The sequence below is a fragment of the Apteryx mantelli genome, chromosome 2, assembly GCF_036417845.1.
Source record: "Apteryx mantelli isolate bAptMan1 chromosome 2, bAptMan1.hap1, whole genome shotgun sequence".
NCBI classification, from domain to species: domain Eukaryota; kingdom Metazoa; phylum Chordata; class Aves; order Apterygiformes; family Apterygidae; genus Apteryx; species Apteryx mantelli.
In genome coordinates this window covers 147,192,578-147,216,089 of record NC_089979.1, presented here as the reverse complement: position 1 = coordinate 147,216,089, position 23,512 = coordinate 147,192,578, and the positions used below count along the sequence as shown (strand labels likewise).

The window sequence follows — 23,512 nt, the reverse complement described above, 5'->3', positions numbered from 1 at the left end:
GCAGTTGTATTCAGGAAAATCTTCATTTGCCACAAAAGTAAAGATTCTGTAAAGATCTTTCTCTACTTTGTTTTGGATACAAACATGACTATATTCTGCTGCAAAGCGTTCTTCTGTCCCACAGACCTCATATACTGCCTTGCTGGACTCAGTTGCAACTTCTGGGGTTAAATTTCAAAAGATTGCCTATGTGCTTAACATTAAGTGCACAAGTAAGTGCCTGCATGAATTTGAGATTAATTTATTTCTTGATTCAGGAGCCCTAGCCAGGAAGACATTATCTGCCATGACTTTTCCTTTACATCAGTAAAAGTTGAGGGCACTTAACACCTTGCATGATTACATGCTTATTTCTTTTATGACTTCCTTCCAGTGGACGTTTTGGAAAATTATTTATGATATGAATCGCTGCCAATCTCTGGTTAATCTGTCACCATGTTTACACAGCAATTTCTGTACAATTGAAAACTTTTGTCTCATTTCTCTTCTTCCTCCCCATTACTGTTGCGCTAAGGGTGCGGGGATCAAAAGCCTAATGCATAAGAAAAAAATGGCCGTTCCACCCCCTCCAACTGAATTTAAATCTAAATAAGATAGCAGCCACTATAGAATTGACAGCCTATATATAGTCATCAGTTTTTAAGGACTGATTTAAGAAACTGAAAAGCTGAGCAATAACCAGCTGAAAAGTCTAAGATGAGCTATAAAAAGCAAGCTATCTGGCTATCAGCTGTAAACAAATATCAACAAAAATTTACGTCTTAATTCAGGAAAGTATTAAAATATACAGCAAAGTCCTTCTCGAACCAGGGAACAAATACGCTTGACTACAATTTTCATGTCCCAAACCATCTATGAGACACTAGCACATTCTTCTGTGGTTTTCTCTTAGTGATAAAGCAAAACAAATTAGGCAGAAGTCTCTATCCTAAGCAGTTTGGACAGGACTGGTTGCATATTGTCAGAATCAGGAATGGCATTAAAGGCCATGGTTTACAAACCAAACCTTTTGAAAACTAAGTGTCTGACATCTGTTTTGCCCATAATGCATATAAATAGATGGACTAAAAATTCAATAGTGGTTTGGCAGTTGAGACTTTCTGCTCTTAAAACTCATGCAAAATAATGTCACTGGATTTAGGATATATCTGTATGTTCTGGAAAGAGATAAAAACTTGAGAAATAGGGGATAACAGAAGGAAAGGATGATGAAACAAAGGAAGAAGTAACAAGGTAAATTATGGTATGCAGAGGGATTTTAAGGCAACAGGTCTAAATAAAGCTACAACAATTTTTCCCTGTTTGTCTTACCTATGTGCACCAACCATGTGCCAAAATTATATTTCTGTATATTTCTGTATATTTCTGTGTGTGTGTATTTTTTTATTATTATTAACTCTCTCGAAAGAATTAAAAAAACTCCTGTAGTCCACTACCAACTTGCATTAGCAAACTCATTCTGTTTCATAAATAGTAAACACGCTTGCAAGATGAAATAGATTCTTTTAAATGGGAACTTAAGGCTTTCGATAATTACACTCTTTTTTAAACATTAAATTATTTCTCCTTTTGCTTCATGATGAAAACCTGACACTTCTGCTTGTTTTTTGGAAAAGAGAACTCAATAATTTCTGCAATATAGAGCTCAAAGCTACTAGAGAAAGATTACTACATATATGGAGTCCAGAATAAAAAGGAAGTACACACTGTTCACTTTTACACAGAATCTTAGTCAATCCAAAGTCTGTAGAGATATGACTTTTTCTCAATTTTACCATCTAGAAAAACAAATACCCATCAGAATTACAGGTGTAAAACACTGATCATTAATAATTTGTTGGGGTTTTATGACCCAACCTACCTGCAGGAATAATGAAAGATTCTAAAGTAGCATTTCCTCGTTTACAAATATAGCCAAGTTTCTGATCACATTCCCGATTCTCCCACTTGGCACCTTTGCCAGGATTTAACGCTGCACAGATTTTTCCAGGCTCTGGAGAGGGGCTTCCTTAAAAAAACAAAAAAATCCAACAACAACTAATTACAAGCACATCACAGTTACCCTCCCAGTTACTCTCACAGTCTAATTTGTTCCATGCTTTAATTATTAGATACATTAATATCTATACAACTTTGATCCTCAACAGTAAGCAGTCCCTTAGCCTGAACGGAGAAGTTCATTTCCTTAGGAGGTATTTTTTCATAGCAACCACAAGTTGAGATATTTATCCAGTTCACAATTTTAAGGGCCTCTTCACAGGTGTAAAGTCTTCGTGAAAGGTATAACAGTACACCAGTTTGATTTGTTTTTTTCCCTTTCCTAACGAAGAACGTTCGGCCCCTGGAGCACAAACTTTAGGTGAAAGAATGGTTCACTAAGCTGGCCAAATTCAGTGCTTAGTATAACAGTAAAGACAGAAAAATAATAAGTAATTATTTCACTAATGTGAACTTCTTGTCCACTTGCCTAAACAATATGACAATAGCAGGACATTCAGATATTTTCACTTGAAGATTCGTATTAGCACTAACAGGAATATCCAGAAGAAAAGTAAAACTTTTAGAACAGAGTAAGTTTCTACAGTAAACCAGATCAATTTTTCAAGATCTGGTCTAATGTAATTAAACTTAACATGTATTTTGTTTCACTTCTGAATACATGCAACTATACTATATATAAGTAAGTTTCAGTACTGCTCAGCAATAAGCACAGCAAAACAATAATTTTTAATGTGCAAGATTGTTCAAATGAAAATTTTCTTAAGTCATTATGATCTGATTACCTTGATTACATTTAGTCTTCTACTGGCAGTCATATGTTATATCTTCCCATGGGGAAAAATATATATATATATGCTTTTTTTTCAAAAATACAAAAATTAAATTGTTTTAATGAACAAGGAAGTTCAGCTGTTAGCAGTTAGCTCTCCCAAATGCTTAATCAGCACAGTCTTGGTCTAAATGTTGATAACTTAGCTCCCTGGTCACACATTCTTTCTCCTGATATTTATTTATGGCTAGAGAGATGGAAGAATGTGAAGCTCCCACCAATTCTTCAAAAATGCACTAGTGGAAGTACAGCCAACTCCTGAACATCCAGGGTAATGCAGACAAGATAGAGATAGTCTGGGCAGAGCAAAATCATGCAAGAGATAGCACACTCATAAAATAGGCTATATGGATTTAAGAGTATTACCTTTGAAAATGAAATTAAAAAACAGAGTGAAATCAAACATAAGGAGTTAAAGATAAAGGAAGGTCAGCTTAGTTACTTCAAAACCCATATAGTTCTCTATAGCATAACCGAGAGTGGCCTGCAGTTTTAACAACCGTAAATAGCTCCCCTCATTGCTTTGGTTCCATCTCACATCGTCAAAGCTTTCCACCTCTTTTCATTATATGTAGATCCTCACCAGTGCACTTGTAAGACAGATCTATAAATAGCATCACAGCAACTTTCAGTTCAGCCCATCTGTTTGCCTTGTGCAATCTCTCCATTAGAGAGCTATTTATACAATGGTTCAATTACTCTTCAAGCTTGCCTACACAAGACGTTTGTCCCCAGAAACATGGCTTTGGGTTTATTTACCTAAGGAAGTTACTGTGTAATATGATGCAGTGTGCCTTTACACACACTGGCTACTGCCTATTAAATATACGTGACACACTTTGTGAAGATGAAGAAGAGCATTCACACCACCTAACTTCAGGCATCTACTCTAAGTTAATAGCCTAGTCTCCAAAGACAGTGCAAGGAAACAGGTTCCTCCTGGGGTCCTGCTACAAATCACCTCAACCCAGGCACTCTGAAGAGCCAGAAAAGTGCCTGTCCGCTGTCTATCAAGATAGCATAGGAGACTAGCTTTTCAATACCGGCATCAGAGTTCAACATTGCAACTACAGGTGTGAAGTAGCCTTTTCTGCTTCAAAGTAGACTAGCCTAACATGTTCAGTTTTATACATGTTTTATACATGCCATGGGTAGATTAATCCCAAAATGAAAATGAAAATCCAATTTTTAAGCAAATAACCAAAACAAACTGGAAAGGAAAGGAACTAAAAAAATAAAAAATATACTGAACAGTGTAATCTCACAGCTGAAGAGAGTTAAAGCATTAGATTTATTCTGTATTTACACAGAAGTAAAGAATATTAAGAAGATATCCAGATGAAATGTAAGTAGATGACTTTTAAAACTTTCCTTGGATTTTGAGCTATAATTTCGATTGTGAATGATAAATTAAGCCCAGCATGTATCCCCAGCATAAGGGCCATCATTCACAGTGTTTATATCCACAGTCAGAATCTTTCAACATCAAAAAATGTTCAATAAATGTAGGAAAACAGAGTATTAGAAAAGAAATGCATTACACTAAGACCAGATTTTTGCCTTTTAAACACAAACAATCCTTACCTGGAACCCAATTTAAGTATCGAAAAGGAGCACCACCAACCCATTGCCATCCATTGTTGAAATTCAAACTGTTAAGACCAAACCAGAGAGCAGAACTCAATCTGCCAGTCAAACCTAGATAACAAAAACAAAGAGAAATACTGGAAGTGCACAGCGAGAGAAAATACTTTCTCAAAACTTGAGAGCTGAAGTCCAGCAACCATTTGCTTCTCCTTTGACCCAGCACAAGTTCTAACAACTTTTAACCGTAGAGTTGAGGTGGGAATGCTAAACCTGTACATGTGGTTTTCAGTGTTAGACTGCTCCACTGGGCTTTCTTTTTAACAATAATTTCATCACACTCAGTAAAAGAACAGCCCATGTTTTGACCAAATTCTTAAACTGAAAACAAAAGTTTAGACAGAACAGACTGTACATAGCATTAAAAATACATTTATCAAATGACCAGTCATCCTATGAACTTATAAACTACAACATATACCTTATAGCATAGAAAAGATTATCTTCCAACTGATGTAACACAGTCAAAGTATTTTCTAATCTACCTAACAGAGGAATTAGTGGACTACTTAATGTGTGTACACAGGCTAAGAAAGTTGTAAAAAGGAGACTGTTTCATACAGAATGTAAATGCATCCAAGCAAGAATTCAGGAGTGAATTTTCTCAGAGGAGAAAAAAAATGGACAGCAGATTGAGAGTAAAGCAAGCTGTTTTTAAGTCCTTTTGGTTTATTAGTTCTTTTTTTTTTCTTTTAGTATTTTAGCACATACTGATGTCATAGGCAGTCAAAAATGATGACTAGCATACACAAGGATAAAGAATATAAAAAGAATACAATCTTGATACCTGAATCTTTGATTTGAAAACTACTTTGCCTTTTCCAGCATTCCAACCTTCTTTCTTTATTGCTTGCATCACTTAATTGCTGTATTTTTTATGCTATTGTAAGTTTCTAAGAATATTAATTCAGGATAAAATAATCATTATCTTTCTTAAGGGTCTCCAGCTGAGCTGTTCAAGATAGCAATTTAAATCTATTAATTAACAGAACTGAACAAAGTACCTAATTTCATGATGGAATGTGGTATATAAGTGTCATTGTTACAGTAACACACTTTTTAAAGAAGCTGATGGACAATATTACTCTACCTGTCAAGTATGTTTGCTCATGCAACTCAGTGATGCTTAATAACTCTGCCTTCTGCTGTTGGCAGCTTTTTCTTGCCTGGTGCCATTTCAGAGCTGCCTCGGAGTTTATCTGGTACTGGACATTTGTTAAAGGATCGGTATTCCACAACAAATCAATACTATTAACTGTAGGGAGAAAAAGGAAACACTATAACCAATTACTAAGACTGAGCCAGATAATATGTAGAATAAATCACACAGCAAAAATATACAAACCTAAATGTTGCAATAGAGAACTGATTTGGAAGGAGTCCTGAGGCTCTCTAACGTGTTAATAAATCCTTGTCAGAGCTAAACCATGGCAGCAGGGTTGGGCAATACACAGGTAATGACAGAGTCTCACCATTTTCTCCAGTAGAACAAAGCTGGTATTCAGGATAGAAGATGAGTAGCTAAAGTCACGCTAAAAGAGTTGATTTGTCACTATGGAAGAAAAAATAGGCTTAAAAACTCCTATCCTACCTAAGGTGTATCTCAGGCTGACTACTGTTCTGAGCTAAGAAGCCCCCCTTTATTTTTCAAATTTTGGGTACTACATAAGGTGGCTACTGATTTTGTAACTGCAATAAAGGTATTTTAACAGCTGCTCTCAACTTTGATCTGCCAAATCCCATGCACTGAATGCAAAACTTACATTTTCAACATCCTTCTCGCACTCTCATGCAGTTCCTGCACTGTCTCAGGCGTGTATCTGATACACCACCACACCGTCTTCTCTGCCACCTGACTCAGCTGTGACCTCCCGAATACCTGAACCTGGCACGGAAGGACATGGCCCAATGCCAAACCAGTGAAACTGTCTTCCGCAGGGCCCAACATTAGAAGTGGCCCCAGTAGGTATCACATTGCTTAGTCTACTATCACAGCCCCTCCTGGCTTACGTCAGTTGTATCCCCCCAGCAAGCAACATAAAACAGTGTGATCTCACTCTGCCAAAAATGGATCCTACAAGAGGCCTCAACACTGACCTAAATAGAACTCCATAAAGAGATTAAAGTTGCATGACAAAAGCAGAATATACTGGAGGTCACTGTATGTCGGCTGACCAGGGGAAAAGAACTGAAATTCCTGCAGCCTGTATCAGAGCTTCTCAAGTTGCAAGCTATGAAAAATTTGAGAGAAAGAGGTCTTTTCCTTTTCCGATTTCAGAGAGTTCAGAAAACTTTAGTGTGCAAATAAGAGGAAAACAGTACAATAAACAAAACTCAAGACAAAAGATGGTACATGTTAAATGTCAGCAGGTCAGTAACCAGTTCCACTTTTTCCTGTATTAAATCTGACAGCCTACAGATAATATGAAGTGCTTCTTTTCAAATTAGCCTTACACAACAGAAATAAAACATAGGCTACTATAATATTGACATTTGACTAAAAATGGGAACTTTTGTATCATTATCTGTAAACCAACTTCTGCCCAAAATATTTATGACTACCGGAAGGTAAAATTTCATTGGTACATTGTGTTCTACAAGACCATAAATTCCTGCACACAAGCACAATAAGCCTGAGGTAAAATGGAGATTGTAAAAATATTAAAATCTAGAATTTGGTAAAGAAAATTGGCTCTGACCTGATAAAGAGTGTTTAAAATTTTCTTTTTGTTCTGCATTGGTGGCAACTACTTGTCTTCTGTACAATTATTACTGAGGAAGAGGAAAACATGTCTTTGACATTCATCCAACCTTTTACTTCCCTCCCTCAAGTCTCTTAACTTATGACTGACTTTCAAAAGGGCTGATCTGTAGAGCTGTGGTCTTTCACAAAAATCAAAGTTCAGTTCTTAACCTTCAAAAATTTAATTTTAAGATGTTTGAGTTCTGTGAGGTCAAATACCTTCACAGAGCAGAACTGCTGAAAGGTTATATGCTATCGTTTAAAGCCCCCATCATTTGCATCCCCAGAGAAACTGGAAGAGGAATCACTTTTCTGGAACTATATTTTAGCATCTGAACTAAATTAATGTTAAACCACACTTGTCCTTAGTGCATAACTGGAAAGAGAGCGAAAAAGTTCAACTTCATCCCTACACAGATGAATTCAGCATGCAATTTTTGTATACGCTGAGCTTAGTGAGAACTAGCTATTTCCACTAGGAACTACTATCAAAGTCCCAGAAATAAAATATGGTAAGTCACAAGATTTCATTCTTGTCTTCAAAAATTCTCAGTCTTTAAAGTAAAGCAAACAAAAAACACATCGAATTTCAGGCACAGCCCATGATGGACAAGATCAAATTTATAGGAAAGGCACAGGAAAGTCCTGAGCAATGCAAATATTTATTGCACCTACAATCAAAACAATGGCAACAGAATTATCACATCAGAATACAGTATTCCTCCTGAATTTGGAAATGGAAGAATCAAGAAATTGGTAATGGTCTTGAGAGATTTTAATTTCAAAATTGCAAAATGATATCTAGCCTTTGACTAGCAGTAACAGTAAAAGGATTCTTGTTTTCTTAGTTGTCCACTGAAAGCAAGTTGGAGTCTCAGGCCAATATCCTTAGAAACTGCAATCATGGCACGCAAAAACAGAATATAAATTCTGTTAGATAACACATAAAACAACTGCCATTTTCCCTCTTTAACCCCATAGTCAGGGCGTAATCCCATAATAAAGACATTATAATCCATATAAGTTTACAATATAGTATATAAAAATACATAACAAAGTATTGTCAATATTAAAAAGATCTAAAGTATACTAAATTTTCTTCACATGCTTATCTTCATCTAAATTTCTTTTCCTAAAGTGCTCCTCCTTTTCTTTTTGCTAGATAAATTTGGGAGGCTCAAAGTCAGGTTATGAGTTCCAGCTCATTCAGAAGGAAGAAGACAAACTGTCCCATAAAACTTAGTTGACCAATTACACACCAGGCATTTTGAGTCAGATGGAAAACCACAGCGAAAAAAACCTTCAGAATGTCTTGAAATGCCAACATGGGGGAAAAAGCTGCTACAAAAAAATAATTTAATGTTTTGTGAATGAATGAATGGAGGTAGACTTCCCCAATGACTATTTAAATTTTCCTCATTCCCTGCACCCTGTTTCCTCTCCACAGGCCCTAGTCAGCTCCAAGTTTTGTGCATTATTTATAAGGCACTCTAAATTTTTCAGAGAAATTCTAGCTCTTTCAATTGATCAAAAAAGTGGTCTTAACAGACTTTTGCCAACTTGAATATAGCCAAAGATACTCCTCATGACTAGCTCTCCTGATGATCTTGTATTGTGCAATCTGTTTTCTTCCTCAAAACCTACTTTACATTGCAGTGCAAAATACAACTCAAGAAGACATAGTATAACCTGTAAAGCATCAATATTTCCTAGGCTATTAAAAACTGTTTGGAGTAATAAAAAGTCTCTGTATCTTCCTTTAGGATTTAAGTTTCCATTGCCACTGTATCAGCATCTCTTTTTAAAGCACCAAACTAAGGGCTCATACTCACAATTATGTTACCCACACCAGTCAAATTTCTACACTTCCATTGAGCAATAGTAACTGCCCATGAGTATGGTCTTAGTTCTCTTCATATCTGAGAATTTTTGAGTAGGTTTTGCTCACAATGAAAAAAAGTGACTGTTTCAATCACAATAATTTTTCTGTGTGTCTGAGCCCCAGGATGAAGGGCTATAATACTTTGCATTACATATTTTCATATCAGCACTTTTGCTTCCCCTGATAGTTTAAAAAACAACACTGCTTAAATCTTATTAAATAAACTTGAATATACAAAGACTTAAAAGTTGTATGTTTAAAAACTGCTGTTGGAATTTATTAACTTGTCACTCTTAGATGCAATGCACTCCTCTGTCATAGTCTGGACTGATTAAAACTTCTGCTACCCAGGCTTGTCTCTAACTAAAATATATGACACAAACTTGAATATTTTATAGTCAGTACTGCAGAATCAGGAAGGAAACATGCAGGCAATCAGCATAAAGCAGCTTTTTCCAAAAACATTCACAGTCATCCGAATGGATTTCCTTGAATTATGTCAAAGAACTAAACACAATTTTAATGATGCCTCCTATTTGCTTTACTGAAAACATGCTACACAGGTAGCATACTTATGTTGATCTTGCATGTGCTACATTTATGGGATTGATATTCCCAAAGTCTTTTTAATATCTTGAAAATAATACTGTCATAGGAAAAAAGAGCATGCAATTTTTTTCTGAAATAATGAAAGCATCATTCATGGAAATCATACAAGGACACTGATACTTAATCATCACAGCAGTTAAGATCAATCCACTCCATTTTCTTCACATCAAACAAGAAACATTTTTCTCTTCAGCTCTAACTGTGGTCAGCTGGCGCTGTACAGGAAAGCTACAGTAACAAAGAGGGGAGGGAGCAGTGCCACCTATCTCAGCGTGACAGGAAAAGCAGCAGCTTAAAGACAAAGTGCTTTGTAGGTGCTTTACAGAAGTTCAAAGAAATTTTATTCAAATATTTAAAAAATAAGAATAATTCAAATCCATTCAGGCATATTACATGAATTTACTCAAAGTAATATCATCACTTCTACCTTAAATTCTGTATTAATATAATATTACAGTTGAAACTCTTAATTAGACTCAAAGCCAGGAATGTAAAAAATGAATGCTTCTTGTTGTTTTAAATTACACAACCGCAGAACACTGGGCACTGGAGCATACTACTACATTTGGGAAATACTGGAATTTAGTAAAATGTTCTAATTTGAGCTGCTCTATGTTCCAGAGGCAACTCGTTCCTTCGAACTAGTCTTAATGTACAATTAAGTTATATTCTAGATTCCAGTTCTGCTGCACAAACTTCTACACAGCCTTTTACATACACAAATGTAATATCTTCATGTCTAATTAACTTTGTATTTAAATAAATGGTGTAATTACAGTTGCAGCATATGATTGTGTTCATTTTCACCTGGACGTAGTCAGTCAAAATTTTTATGCTGAACCCTATATTAACATACCTAAGTGGTTCCTAAAAGAATACAGGCTCTGTGGAGACAGGAAAACACACCAGTTCAAATTGTATCTGTCCAGCAAAGCAGATGACAAGGACAATATTTCCAGGTTTGAATAACAGACCACAGCAGATTCATCAACATACAAAACTTACTTTTCAATGGGCAAAATCCATACATCTTGTCAACATCAAAGTCTGACGTGGTCCCACACCAGAACCAGCCATCTGATCTGCCAGCATCCGTGCAGTCAGCATACCATTTACCACCAAACTTAAAAGGGAATACACAAGGTGCTCCATTGGCATTTCCTTTCACTGTGTAGGTATCTAAGGAGACACAATATTTTTAAAATGTGTAAGCAGTAATAAGCATGGGATTTATGCCAGTTCAGCTTTATGACCATATTATAGCAAGCAGAGCTTGCTAGCTTAGTCTACAAACTGCACTAGGGATGGGAGATGTGGGTAACTTTACTCTCTAGCTTTAACCTGATACCCATTTCCACAATGAAACAAGTTTTCTGTCGCTTAAGCAAAACGTTAAACAGAACTGAGAGTGCCAAGACAAGCACATTCCTATGTTAAAATTTACATGCATAACCACCAAGAATATAAAGTCCACAGAGGTAAGCAATTGACTTTCTAATTCAAAACAACTGCTGATTCTTCTGTTAATAACCTGTTCAATTGCTGGCTGTTTTAGCTGGGGAAGAGCATGCAGTTACACGTAATGTACATACACTGGTGGGAGGAAGCACAGAGCAGCACCGCCTGACAGGGACCGCCAAGGAGATGACATACCAAGGACACTGCCCCGCTGCTGCGAGAAAACAAAGGAGGAAGGGAGGAAGGGCCATAACTCCATCTCCACCCTGCCTCCTTTCACGTAATTTGCTTTGCTAGGGTACTTTTCTTCTGGCTCTGGCCCAAGGATTAATACTGTAATCAGCCCTTGCTTAACCCCTAGAAAATACATCCCTCCCTCCCTCTGTGCCTATTCCTGTTTATCAAAGGATACTAAATGGGAAGCCAAACATATTCCCAGATACTTACTGTAAACATAAACACACACACACACACACACACATATATGAGTGCATCATACATAACAATTTAAAATTAAACAATTTAAAATTAAACAATTTAAAATATCCTATTTCTTTGTCTAACACATCAGTGCCGATTCTGAGACTCACTTCAAATACCTAGCAAGGCATCTTCAGTGAATTGGAGCTGAAGGGATCAAGAGTTAATTAAAACCATACAGCATCATTCATATTTGCTCCTCAAAGGAAAAAAAACATGATCAGACTATGTGTTCACACTCAGTGTTTCTGTACACATGTAAATAATAAAAGCTTCCATCACACATTATATATGGTTATATGCATGTTCTGTGTAACCACAGGGCTTTTTTCTCCTCCAAATGAATCACTACCTTGCATGGTTAATTACCTTTCAGAACCTGATTTTGACAACAACAAAAAAAGGAGGGGGATTGGGGGGGGGAGAGAGAGAGGAGAAATGAACCCCCCCAAAAACACACACTCAAGTACTGCCAATTTCACCAAGTCTTACTCACTGATCACTAACAAGACTAAAGAAATTATTCTATGCTTCAAAATACTTTAATTAGATAAACATAGAAATGAGTTTGAAATATAGAAATTAATTTGCAGAACTTTACCTTCGTAGCCTCGAGAACACAGATCGTCTGTGGTTCCGTAGACTTTCCACCTACTCCATAAACCAGATCCCTTGTACAGCATAATATTCCTTTCCTGTCTGTTTCCATAGTTGAAAAACAAATCTTCCCCTTGGATTGCAAAAAGAGTCTCATTTCTGCATTCCCATCGCTGAAGTTCACTAGCCTTGTCACAAGGATACAGAGTGATGGGAACCCAGTCTTTCTTCGAAGGCACTCCCAAGCACAGTTTCAATGCTACGCTCATAAGCTGGTGATCTGAGACCCACCTGAATTTTTGTGACTCATTGTCTTGAACACAAGGAGCAGTAGTCACCGAACTAGTACTTTGAGCCAGCACACAGCGCTTATGATCTTCATTATATATTAAAAAGATGCTAGTATCTGTAAGACAAAAAACACTAGAATCAGTGAGTTTGAAGTAATCTTACATACCGTCTAAATCAAATATGAATCTAGACACTACTCTTGGGGTTAAAATCTCATCTACTGCACAGCAAAAGAGGGTGCAACACTTCTGGTGCCTACACCTGTTAAAGTGAATGCAGAATGTAACTAGTTCAGATTTGAGGACATTCAAACTATTTTGCATCACTGGAAGAATCTATACTTAAAAGTGCAAAGCAGTAAAGATGCAGATCTGTTGTTTCCTATAGCTTTAAATCATGGGTTAAAATGAAGAAAAGAAAACGCTCGTGGTATTATTGCAAGCTGCACCCATAAGAGTCACGGAAAGGAGGGAGCACGCACAGAGCACGCTGCAGATGGTGCCCACGGGCACGCCAGGCATCACTGGCTCTGGGCCCCGGCTGCCAGGCGCTCGGAGACAACTACAACCTTCAGCACTTCAGGCTCAGCTTCCCCTTGGTAAGGAGTTCTGTTCGCATAAGTTCTGCTAAATTTTAACTGAGGGGAAGTTTGGGGTTTTTTTGACGCTTTATACACAAGCTACTTGCAAGTCTAGCACAGCATACTCATTTTTCACTCAGCTGCAGTAATCTGCAATTTCTTTCTCCTTTCTTACATTTTTCCGTTCTGAATGAAATACTGACAACAGTGGGATTTATATCATCATCATCAGATACTGCTCTTAATGACTAATGAAAATCTATGAGGCTGTTCATAACTCCCGGAATTATTTCTCCCTCTTAGTAAATGGTGCTTCATAGCATGCACTTTCACATTTTAAGCTTTATTTCAAAATTGTAACTGCTAGAAACATTTTTAGAATCATTTATCTAGATCTGCTAGAGAGTGCAACACTTCTGAGCTGGTCTTGCCCAAAGACTGAGAATTTCTCTTTCTCCTTTTGATCCCCCTGAGATACATTTTAAAGCGATAACTTAATAGTTCACTCCGATATTGCATCACATAACCTAACCTGCTGTACAAGGACTTAAAATGGTACGTTAACTGGACTACAGGCTAGGAAAGAGAAATAGTAATTTATACAACTCTCCGCATTCAAACTAATTAAAACATTATTTTATTGTATGATTACCAAATTAAATTCTAAAATGGAGAAATATTTAAGGGGAAACCACGTTAATCACAGAATATTTTCCCTTCTTTGCTGAGGCTCCAATGTGGAAGTGATCATACTTTTCTACAGAAGAATAACCTGGGAACGAATAACCTCTGTCTCAGTGAAAGAGCTGACCTAGACTTATCTCATCCATGGTTGGGTTTCCTTCTTCTGTCCTTGGGCTTCCAGTTCACTTGGAAGTAGTATAAAACTGATGAGCACTGGAGACAGAAATTGTTGCCTTCTGCCAATTGGTTTTACTCACAGACAATAGAAGGAAATGTATAATTATCGCTGCTGGTGATAACTTTTTTTATGATGCTTTTCTACCAACATTTAGTACAATGGTATTGTAAACTGATATATGCAAAGCTTGCAACTATCCTTTTCCTGAAACCTTATTTAAAGTTGCTGGGAAGATGTCAAACATTTTCACAATGGTGGAAAACATTGCCTCATCTTTCAAACTGCTAAAATTGTATTTTTGGCCTAAAATAACAATCCATGTTTTATGCAACTTGCAGTGTTAAAAGAGAGTACATAATGTATGTGAAAAAGGTGCCCCAAAGTAGTCTAAACTCAGAAGCCTGGATTGCTGTGCCCAAGCATGAAGTGGTGCAGAGTAGCGGCTGCTGAGAGAAGGTTGGACAGCTGAATAAAGAGGTATGGCCAGTGGAAAAAAAAACAACCCTTTTCTGACTACACCTCCACAAGGTGTTAGCAGCGTGTAAACATGATGCAGCTACTCATAGAGAGGCCCCACCGTGCACAGGGCTCTGACAGGCGATCGTACCTGGGTGAACAGCTCAGCGCCCAACACAACCTCAAGCACGTAGCGTGCGCAGTAAGCAGAGTACTGCCACCAGAAGCAGGCACTGAAAATTAGCTGGCACTGAGACAGGAGGGCAGAGCGGAGGCAGCAGGATGCAGGAGCAGCCATCGTTGACCCTGTAGCTGCAAGATTTCCTTTCGCCCTTTACTGCAGGTAAGTTGTAGCTGGCACACATAAAGCTTCGTTGCAGCATGATCCCAAGTCTCACAGTCTTGGCACTTTGAATTATGCCAATTTCTAACAGAATAACTCTTCGTGAAGGTTTCCAGAACTTCTTCTGGAAGGAGGTTCTTTAAAACGTGTAGGAACCAGCTTACCTCGCCATTATAATCCACTCCAGATGGATCCTAGCGTCTCTTCCCTGAACCATCCCAACTCGATTCTAGTATAAATTTCCTCACGGGCTTTCCTATTTCTTCAGCCATCACACTGTGTCACTATTTGCCTATCTTTGGCCACAGCTAACCCACAAAGGGCTGCAGCGTGTACAGTAAAATCTTACTGGCCGGGCATCTTTTCCATGCTAATTATTATTTAAAAAGCTCCAGCACGCAAAGGCAGCTTCACACTTCGCAGCCCTTGCAGATTGTAACCGGTTACGCGGGTGTAAACCAAGAAGTAACACGTGAAATCCCGGCAAGGCGCCATTGCGGCCGGGGAAACTGAGGCGCGGCGGGCGCCAGCCCCATCTTGCGGCGCGGCGCCCGGCAGCGGCGAGGCGGGAACTCGCGGCGTGTCGCGGCGCCCGGGCAGCGGAGAAGGGGAGCACACGGCGGGCCGGCGGCCGAGGGAGGGCCCTCTCTCGCCCGCCCGCCCGCCCGTCGGCCGCAGCACGTCGAGGCTCTCCTCAGCCTGCACCGAGGGGGTTAAAATGGCCGCAAACTTCTGCCGGTCCTGGAGGCTCTGCTCCACCTGCGAGGGCGCTTCGCCCGGGTGCCGCCCGGCTGCGGCTGCGGCGGCGAGCTGCGCCATCCTGGGAGCGAGGGCAGCGCCGAGACCCCGCTCTCTCCCCGGCGGGTCGCTTCCCGCACTTACCGAGCAGCGGCAAAGCAGGGGGAACAAGTGCGAGGAGAGCCAGGAGCAGGGAGGGAGCCATGGCCGAGGCTTGGTCCTTCGCTGCCCGCCGCCGAGGGGTGGCGGGCCGGCGCTGGGCGGCCGCGGTGAGGAGAGGGCTTCCCGCCGGGCAGGTCCGCCGCGCTTGTGGAGGGCTGGTGGATCGGGGGAAGGCTCTGGGCTCCAAATGATAAGGAAATATCCTGTCACATGGGGTGTTTTGAAATAACAGGAATTTGCTGCTCAAACTTTGCTTTCCTAAGCTGATTTCTCAGCAGAAGGAAGAGCCTCCTTCCATGCACATGCAGGTGATAAAGTGGTGATAGCTGCGAGGAGGGTTTTTATTCCTTCTGCAACACTGTCAGCGTGGCATGTGGGTCACTTGCTGGTTTTCCAAGTAAATTAGCCCTCCAGGGAGGACAGAGAATAGCAGCGGTGTCAAACCAGTGCTGAAAGAGCAGGATATTTCCCTCCTTTCATTTGGAGATGAGCGCAAATCACAAATAAAATCTAAGCTTGTATACGTGGATGACCAGGTTTCTCAGGAGTACAAAGGCTGCAGAAGTAGGAGAGACCCACTTTTAGAAATTAGGATTTCAGTTGTTCTTCCTCCTCCTTCACTCCTCCCCCGAGTGTGAAAAGGTTGTCTTAACTGCAGTTTCCCTGGTGGGACAAGACAACTGGGGTGTAGCTGAAAAGCAGAATAGGGGGGAAAATCACAGCCTTGCGCACTAGAACTATGGAAGATGCAGCATAGGATTTATGGGATGAAAAAGAAAAGCAAAGGAGGACACACAGACTTAAAAGCCCTAACTAGGCACTAATTTTCAAGACACAAAGCATTATAGTGTGTTTTGATGAAAATGTGCAATGCATGAATTTACTTGATTTTTGTTCATCATCTGCTATGTGCAATTAGTTTTACATCTGTAAACATTGGTTTTCACAACATCGTTTTAAAACAAGTTCTGATTACTATTATTATTTTGCTTGTATACACTAAGGCTCATGTTAGATTATTTAATACTGAGGATCTGAGCCTGATTTCCTGCCTGTGTGAGTAAATTCACTGAGAATCTTGCCTGTTTGAGGAAGAAAAGAGAAGGATGAAAGCACCTTTCTTTAAATATTTCTGCAGCATTTTCTGAGCTCTGATAAATTAAATTCAACAAATTTTCTTCTTTTTATTCTTCCAACTTTGGTGGCTGTTCCTACTGTTTACAGGATTTAAATCTTACTCATGATTCAGAGTATGAGGAAAAAAAAACCTTGCTTGCTAGTTAGGTTCTCATAGCCTGAAATATCTACATGGAATTTAGGTGATCTTTCTGAAGAGGTGCCTTTAGAGCACAGTCTACCTTGAGATATTTATGGCTTCATCTTGGGCTGGGTAAGAGACCTCTGCACACACAGTTTTATGGGGAGCAGCACACTTCCTTACAGGCTGTTATCAGTACACAGGCTGTAGGCTCCCAAATGGATGGAAGGCATCAGTCATACCGTTATCTGCTGCACATACAGAAGCTTTTGTAACCTATCAGGCTCATTGAACGTGATGATATAGCATACATGGGTCTGATGATTTTCGGAAGCATCAAACTTACCATGTATATGAAGCCCATTATACAGTAGTTTTCCCTGCACTGTCATGCACTCAGAAATCTCTGGTAAGTGTAGAAAACTTTCAAAAGCCTCCTTGCTAGAAGTTCTGGGTGGAAAAATAGAAGCTATCTAGGAAAACAGCAGTGTGAAATAGATTAGTATGGTCAGAGACAGGGTGGAGTGAGAAGGTGCTTTTACAGTAATATTACAAGAGAAGAAATCACATCGATGAAATTCAAGCTCATTTGAACTCAATGACAAAACTCCCATTAACAGCAATAGGTGAGGATTCCAGCCAGGCACTTCAGCTGTGCTGGGCTCTCGTAACTGTGCATGGGGAGTGATGAGGAAGCACTTCATAATTTCTCTGACTTCTGTGGACCCACATAGAGGTCAGGAACAGTCTGGCCCAGAAACGTGGGGTGGGAGGTATTTCAGCTGTCATCAGCAGTGTCCTATATCATTATGTCGATGAATTCTCACCTGGGAAACTTCATCCCAAGGCTGACATAAATTCCCTTTCTGGAGTGTATTGCAGTTATTTTTTATTCACTAGCTACTTGTAGTGGCCTTTATGTTGAACAAATAAAAGATCCAGTGGTTGCACTTAGGAGGTTATAGCTAACTCAAATACCCACAGTACAATTCAGAAATGAAGAATTCTCCCACGCATTACCACCTTAAGAATATGCAGGCATTCAGAGCATGTATGAAAAGTGTTTCTAGATGTGGAAGGAAAAATATTTTTCTAAGTCACCTTAATAATTACATTTATTTTGCTAGCAGTTAGCAACAACTGGAAGCTCAGGAAGTACTAGAAGGAGGTTCAGAAAAAGTCCTAAGAAGGAGAATAATGCTGCTGTCCCAACAGCATACGTTTATTTGTAAGACTGTCACTGAAAGTTTGGGGGGGGGGGGTTTCGCTAGAGATAGAGAAGGAACATAATATGTAAGGTTCAGTGTTGATGCAAATATATATGACTCCCACAAAAGTCTTCAGATTAAACCCAAATGACTCAAATAGCAAAGTGGGCCACACATAGCAAGTACATATGTGTGTTACACAAATAGGCTGAAAAATGGTGGTAAGTAGTTATACCTATTTGGCATTCAGTGGCCCTACCAAGAATGACCTATACTCTGAAGTGACAGAAGAAACTGTATTGGGCCATTCTTGGAAATTTTCAAAACTCAGCTGGACAAGGTGCTGAGTAACCTGATGAACTTTGAAGTTATCCCTGTTTTGAAAAGGGAATCATACTAGGTGTCTTCCAGAGGTCCCTTCCAACCAAAATGATACATTAGAAAGAGCTTCTTCTAAGACAGTCACAGAATCACAGAATCACAGAATCACTGAGGTTGGAAGGGACCTCTGGAGATCATCTAGTCCAACCCCCCTGCTCAAGCAGGGTCACCTAGAGCACATTGCACAGGATTGCATCCAGGCGCATTTTGAATATCTCCAGAGAAGGAGACTCCACCACCTCTCGGGGCAACCTGTTCCAGTGCTCTGTCACCCTCACAGTGAAAAAGTTTTTCCTCATGTTAAGATGGAAGTGTCTGTGTTTCAGTTTGTGCCCATTGCCTCGCGTCCTGTCGCTCGGCACCACTGAAAAGAGTCTGGCCCCATCCTCTCGACACCCTCCCTTCAGATACTTGTACACATTGATAAGATCTCCTCTCAGCCTTCTCTTCTCCAAACTAAACAGGCCAAGCTCTCTCAGCCTTTCCTCATAAGAGAGATGCTCCAGTCCCCTAATCATCTTTGTGGCCCTTCGCTGGACTTGCTCCAGTAGTGCCACATCCCTCTTGTACTGGGGAGCCCAGAACTGGACGCAGTACTCCAGATGTGGCCTCACCAGGGCTGAGTAGAGGGGGAGAATCACCTCCCTCGACCTGCTGGCAACACTCTTCCTGATGCACCCCAGGATACCATTGGCCTTCTTGGCCACAAGGGCACATTGCTGCCTCATACTTAACTTGGTGTCCACCAGCACTCCCAGGTCCTTCTCAGCAGAGCTGCTTTCCAGCAGGTCAACCCCCAACCTGTACTGGTGCATGGGGTTATTCCTCCCCAGGTGCAGGACCCTGCACTTCCCTTTGTTGAATTTCATGAGGTTCCTCTCTGCCCACCTCTCCAGCCTGTCCAAGTCTCTTTGAATGGCAGCACAGCCCTCTGGCGTATCGGCCACTCCTCCCAGTTTTGTATCGTCAGCAAACTTGCTGAGGGTGCACTCTGTGCCTTCATCCAGGTCATTGATGAAGAAGTTGAACAAGACTGGACCCAGTACTGACCCCTGGGGGACACCGCTAGCTACAGGCCTCCAACTAGACTCTGTGCCACTGAGCACAACTCTCTGAGCTCTGCCATTCAGCCAGTTCTCAATCCACCTCACTGTCCACTCATCTAACCCACACTTCCTGAGCTTGTCTATGAGGATGCTATGGGAGACAGTGTCAAAAGCCTTGCTGAAGTCTAGGTAGACAACATCCACTGCTCTCCCCTCATCTACCCAGCCAGTCATTCCATCATAGAAGGCTATCAGATTGGTTAGGCATGATTTCCCCTTGGTGAAGCCATGCTGACTACTCCTGATCACCTTCTTTTCCTCCACATGCGTGGAGATGGCTTCCAGGATGAGCTGCTCCATCACCTTTCCAGGGATGGAGGTGAGGCTGACTGGCCTGTAGTTGCCTGGGTCCTCCTTCTTGCCCTTTTTAAAGACTGGGGTGACATTGGCTTTCTTCCAGTCCTCGGGCACCTCTCCTGTTCTCCATGACCTTTCAAAGATGATGGAGAGTGGCTTAGCAATAATGTCCGCCAGCTCCCTCAGCACTCGTGGGTGCATCCCATCAGGGCCCATGGATTTGTGGGTGTCAAGTTTGCTTAAATGATCTCTAACCCACTCCTCCTCCACCAAGGGAAAGTCTTCCTCTCTCCAGACTTTCTCTCTTGCCTCCAGGGTCTGGGGTTCCTGAGGGCTGGCCTGACCAGTAAAGACTGAAGCAAAGAAGGCATTCAGTAACTCTGCCTTCTCTGCATCCTTCGTCACCAGGGCACCCACCCCATTCAGCAAAAAGCCCACATTTTCCCTAGTCTTCCTCTTGCTGCTGATGTATTTGAAGAAGCCCTTCTTGTTGTCCTTGACATCTCTAGCCAGATTTAATTCCAAACGGGCCTTAGCCTTCCTCGTCGCATCCCTGCATACTCTGACAACATTCCTATATTCATCCCAAGTGGCCTGTCCCCCTTTCCACTTTCTGTAGACTTCCTTCTTCTGGTTGAGTTTTGCCAGGAGCTCCTTGCTCATCCATGCAGGTCTCCTACCTCCTTTGCTTGACTTCCTACTCATAGGGATGCACCGCTCTTGAGCCTGGAGGAAGTGATGTTTGAATATTAACCAACTCTCTTGAACACTCCTTCCTTCCAGGGCCCTCACCCATGGGATTCCTCCAAGTAGGTCCCTGAAGAGGACAAAGTTTGCTCTCCTGAAGTCCAGGGTTGCGATCCTACTTGGTGCCCTGCTGCCTCCTCGCAGGATCCTGAACTCCACCATCTCATGGTCACTGCAGCCAAGGCAGCCCCCAACCTTCACATCTTCCACCAGTCCTTCTTTGTTTGTTAGTACGAGGTCCAGCAGCACACCTCTCCTTGTTGGCTCCTCCACCACCTGGGTCAAGAAGTTGTCACCAATGCTCTGCAGGAATCTCCAGGACTGTTTGTGCCTAGCTGTGTTGTCTTTCCAGCAGATATCGGGGTGGTTGAAGTCCCCCATGAGAACCAGGGCCTGGGATCATGAGGCTACTTCCAGCTGTCTGTAGAAGGCCTCATCAACTTCCTCTTCCTGATCAGGTGGCCTGTAGTAAACACCCACAACAGTGTCACCTCTATTAGCCTGCCCTTTGATCCTTACCCATAAGCTCTCGACTCGCTCTTCATCCACCCCTAGGCACAGCTCAATACATTCCAGTTGCTCTCTCACATAAAGAGCAACTCCACCACCTCGCTTTCCTGGCCTGTCTTTCCTAAAAAGCACGTAGCCATCCATGACAGCACTCCAGTCATGCGAGCTATCCCACCATGTCTCTGTAATGGCAATGAGATCATGGCCCTGCGACCGCACACATATCTCTAGTTCTTCCTGTTTGTTCCCAACTTCTTCCAGCTTTTCTTGGGATCTGTGCCTGGATTACATACTTTCCTGATCTGGACACTGCCTTTTTTCTCATTGTCCCTTGCACAGCCCCACACCGCAACGGCAAAGCCATATTGAGTGTGCATACATACATAAGCTTGCCCTGCTCAGAGCAGCACAGGTCTGGATGAGCTTATTCACTTAGCCTCTGTGTCCTACCTGCAAGATACTCTTCAACAATTAAATCTAGCTTGCTTTTGGTCAATCATTGTGTGAATACATGGGTCATACATGCTGATACAGCCCAAGGGAGAGATTTTCTCTCTTTTGGGACAAAAGGATTCAGCTAAGTCCCAGCCTATAGTGATTTGTAGGCAAATAGTTACCGGAAGTCCAATACTCTGAGTAACTAATGACAGCTTACTACTTAAAACATGCCCTAGATAGACATATGTTTTTATCTCTCTCTGTGGGTAGAAAGCCAGCTGCCATTTGCGTTTGGAACAGAGAGGCCTACATTCCTCCGAAACAGGTCAGCCCTCCCCAAGTCTGGAACATCCAGTAGTAGCAACTGGTGACAGTTCCTGGAAAAATACCCTGAAAACCTGAAGTCATAGTGGCCCCTGACTTTTGATAGTCAACAGGAAGATGGAAAGTTCTGTATAAATGAAGTCATATCCAGATCTGAAACAATATGCCTGTTTTGCTTCAATGTGAACAAAAAAGCTGGATTACTACCCATTCTTGGATGTTTGTGTCCAAGATGATTTTTGATGGTTCATGTGTGAACCTGTATCTCTTAGTTGACATTCAGTAGTTTTCTGCACGTTTCTAACATTTGCATTATTGTATGTAATAAGCATATACTCAAGAACAAAATGCACATACTATGCATCATCACTACTATCACAACACCTGTACTATATTAGGATCTATATAAAACAGGACACTGAGCAGTGAAAAAATAGGAATTGGCAAAGTTAGTATTTCATTTCATTTTAATGCAAATCAGAGATTCCTTTGAATGATATTGAGGAATTAATTGTTTTTAATTTCTAAAACCAAAATAGAATAAAATATTTTAGGAGAGAGAACAATCAACTAGTGCAGTCTTTTATCTGTGCTTTAAATTAAAAACATAAATTCCGGCATTCTGCCTTTGCTGCAAAGCAAGAGTGTCCTTGTTCCTTGCGTACATTTTAATTACTTCATAAATATACATGGCTATTGGGAATGTATTTACACTTTCATTATGATTTCTAACATTTCAGATTTGGTTCCACAAGAAGTAACTTGTGGTTCCTGATCCACACTATGAAAAAAAGAAGAAATGAGGTTTCTCCACACACTTGCCTTTCTAGTTCCCTACAGCTACAAGTAAGTGTAGCCTGTGCAGTTAAAAGCCACCATAAATACAGGCCAGAGTTTTAGATGCTCAGGACAATTAATAAAAATTCCAGAAGGTTTCTGCTTTCTGTCACCGTAGAGAAGTCTCAAGAAGCAAAGGAGATAAGGCCTATAGCTGTAAACACCCAGGTGTGTTTATATAGATTCTATCACCTGCCCTTTATCAGTTTTAATTTTATTTTCCATAGCATTCTATTATGTCATGCTTCAGAAATATAGCTAGACATTGGATTGGGGGATTTTTGTTTTGCATAAAATACAGATAAGAGGTCCTTAGCTGTAAGGTGTACAGATCTTAAAATTACCATATTATAAGGTTAGCTGCTGCTTAGTAAACATCAACCAAAGACTTTTTTCCTTTAAGGAAAGTACTTCTCTTCCCCCTTAGACAAGCCGCCAGTTTGGTGTATACATGATCTTTATCTCAAAACCAGAAACTTTGCAAGATACATATGTTTCAGAAAAAGACTGGTTTTGCTTAGGAGCAAGGAGGAACATAGCCATAAATGGGGCCACTTTCTATCCACCCAGCAAGAAAAGCCCTGTAGTTTAAACAGAATCCAAAGATACCAAAAAATTTTATATTGAAAGTGCTTTTTCCATGAGCATTGTAAGGCTTTCCAGTATTAAGACACTGATGGCTGGGAATTCTGCAACAGAAGATCTGGTTACTTCTCTCCAGCCCATTTCTT

The 23,512-nt window shown here is 40.6% G+C and overlaps 1 protein-coding gene across 1 annotated transcript in view; it reads right to left on the bottom strand.

Moving 5' to 3' along the window:
• Positions 1 to 15,724, bottom strand: part of MRC1 (mannose receptor C-type 1) — a 60,005-nt gene extending 44,281 nt beyond the window's left edge. Inside the window, exons 1-6 of the mRNA XM_013949346.2 lie at positions 15,658 to 15,724; positions 12,248 to 12,649; positions 10,714 to 10,887; positions 5,565 to 5,729; positions 4,415 to 4,528; positions 1,862 to 2,008 (exon numbers count right to left, since the gene is read on the bottom strand). Of these exons, the coding sequence (XP_013804800.2) occupies positions 1,862 to 2,008; positions 4,415 to 4,528; positions 5,565 to 5,729; positions 10,714 to 10,887; positions 12,248 to 12,649; positions 15,658 to 15,718 (1,063 nt within the window). The 5' untranslated portion in view covers positions 15,719 to 15,724. The remainder of the gene's footprint in view (positions 1 to 1,861; positions 2,009 to 4,414; positions 4,529 to 5,564; positions 5,730 to 10,713; positions 10,888 to 12,247; positions 12,650 to 15,657) is intronic.
• Between the last annotated feature and the right edge of the window lie 7,788 nt (positions 15,725 to 23,512).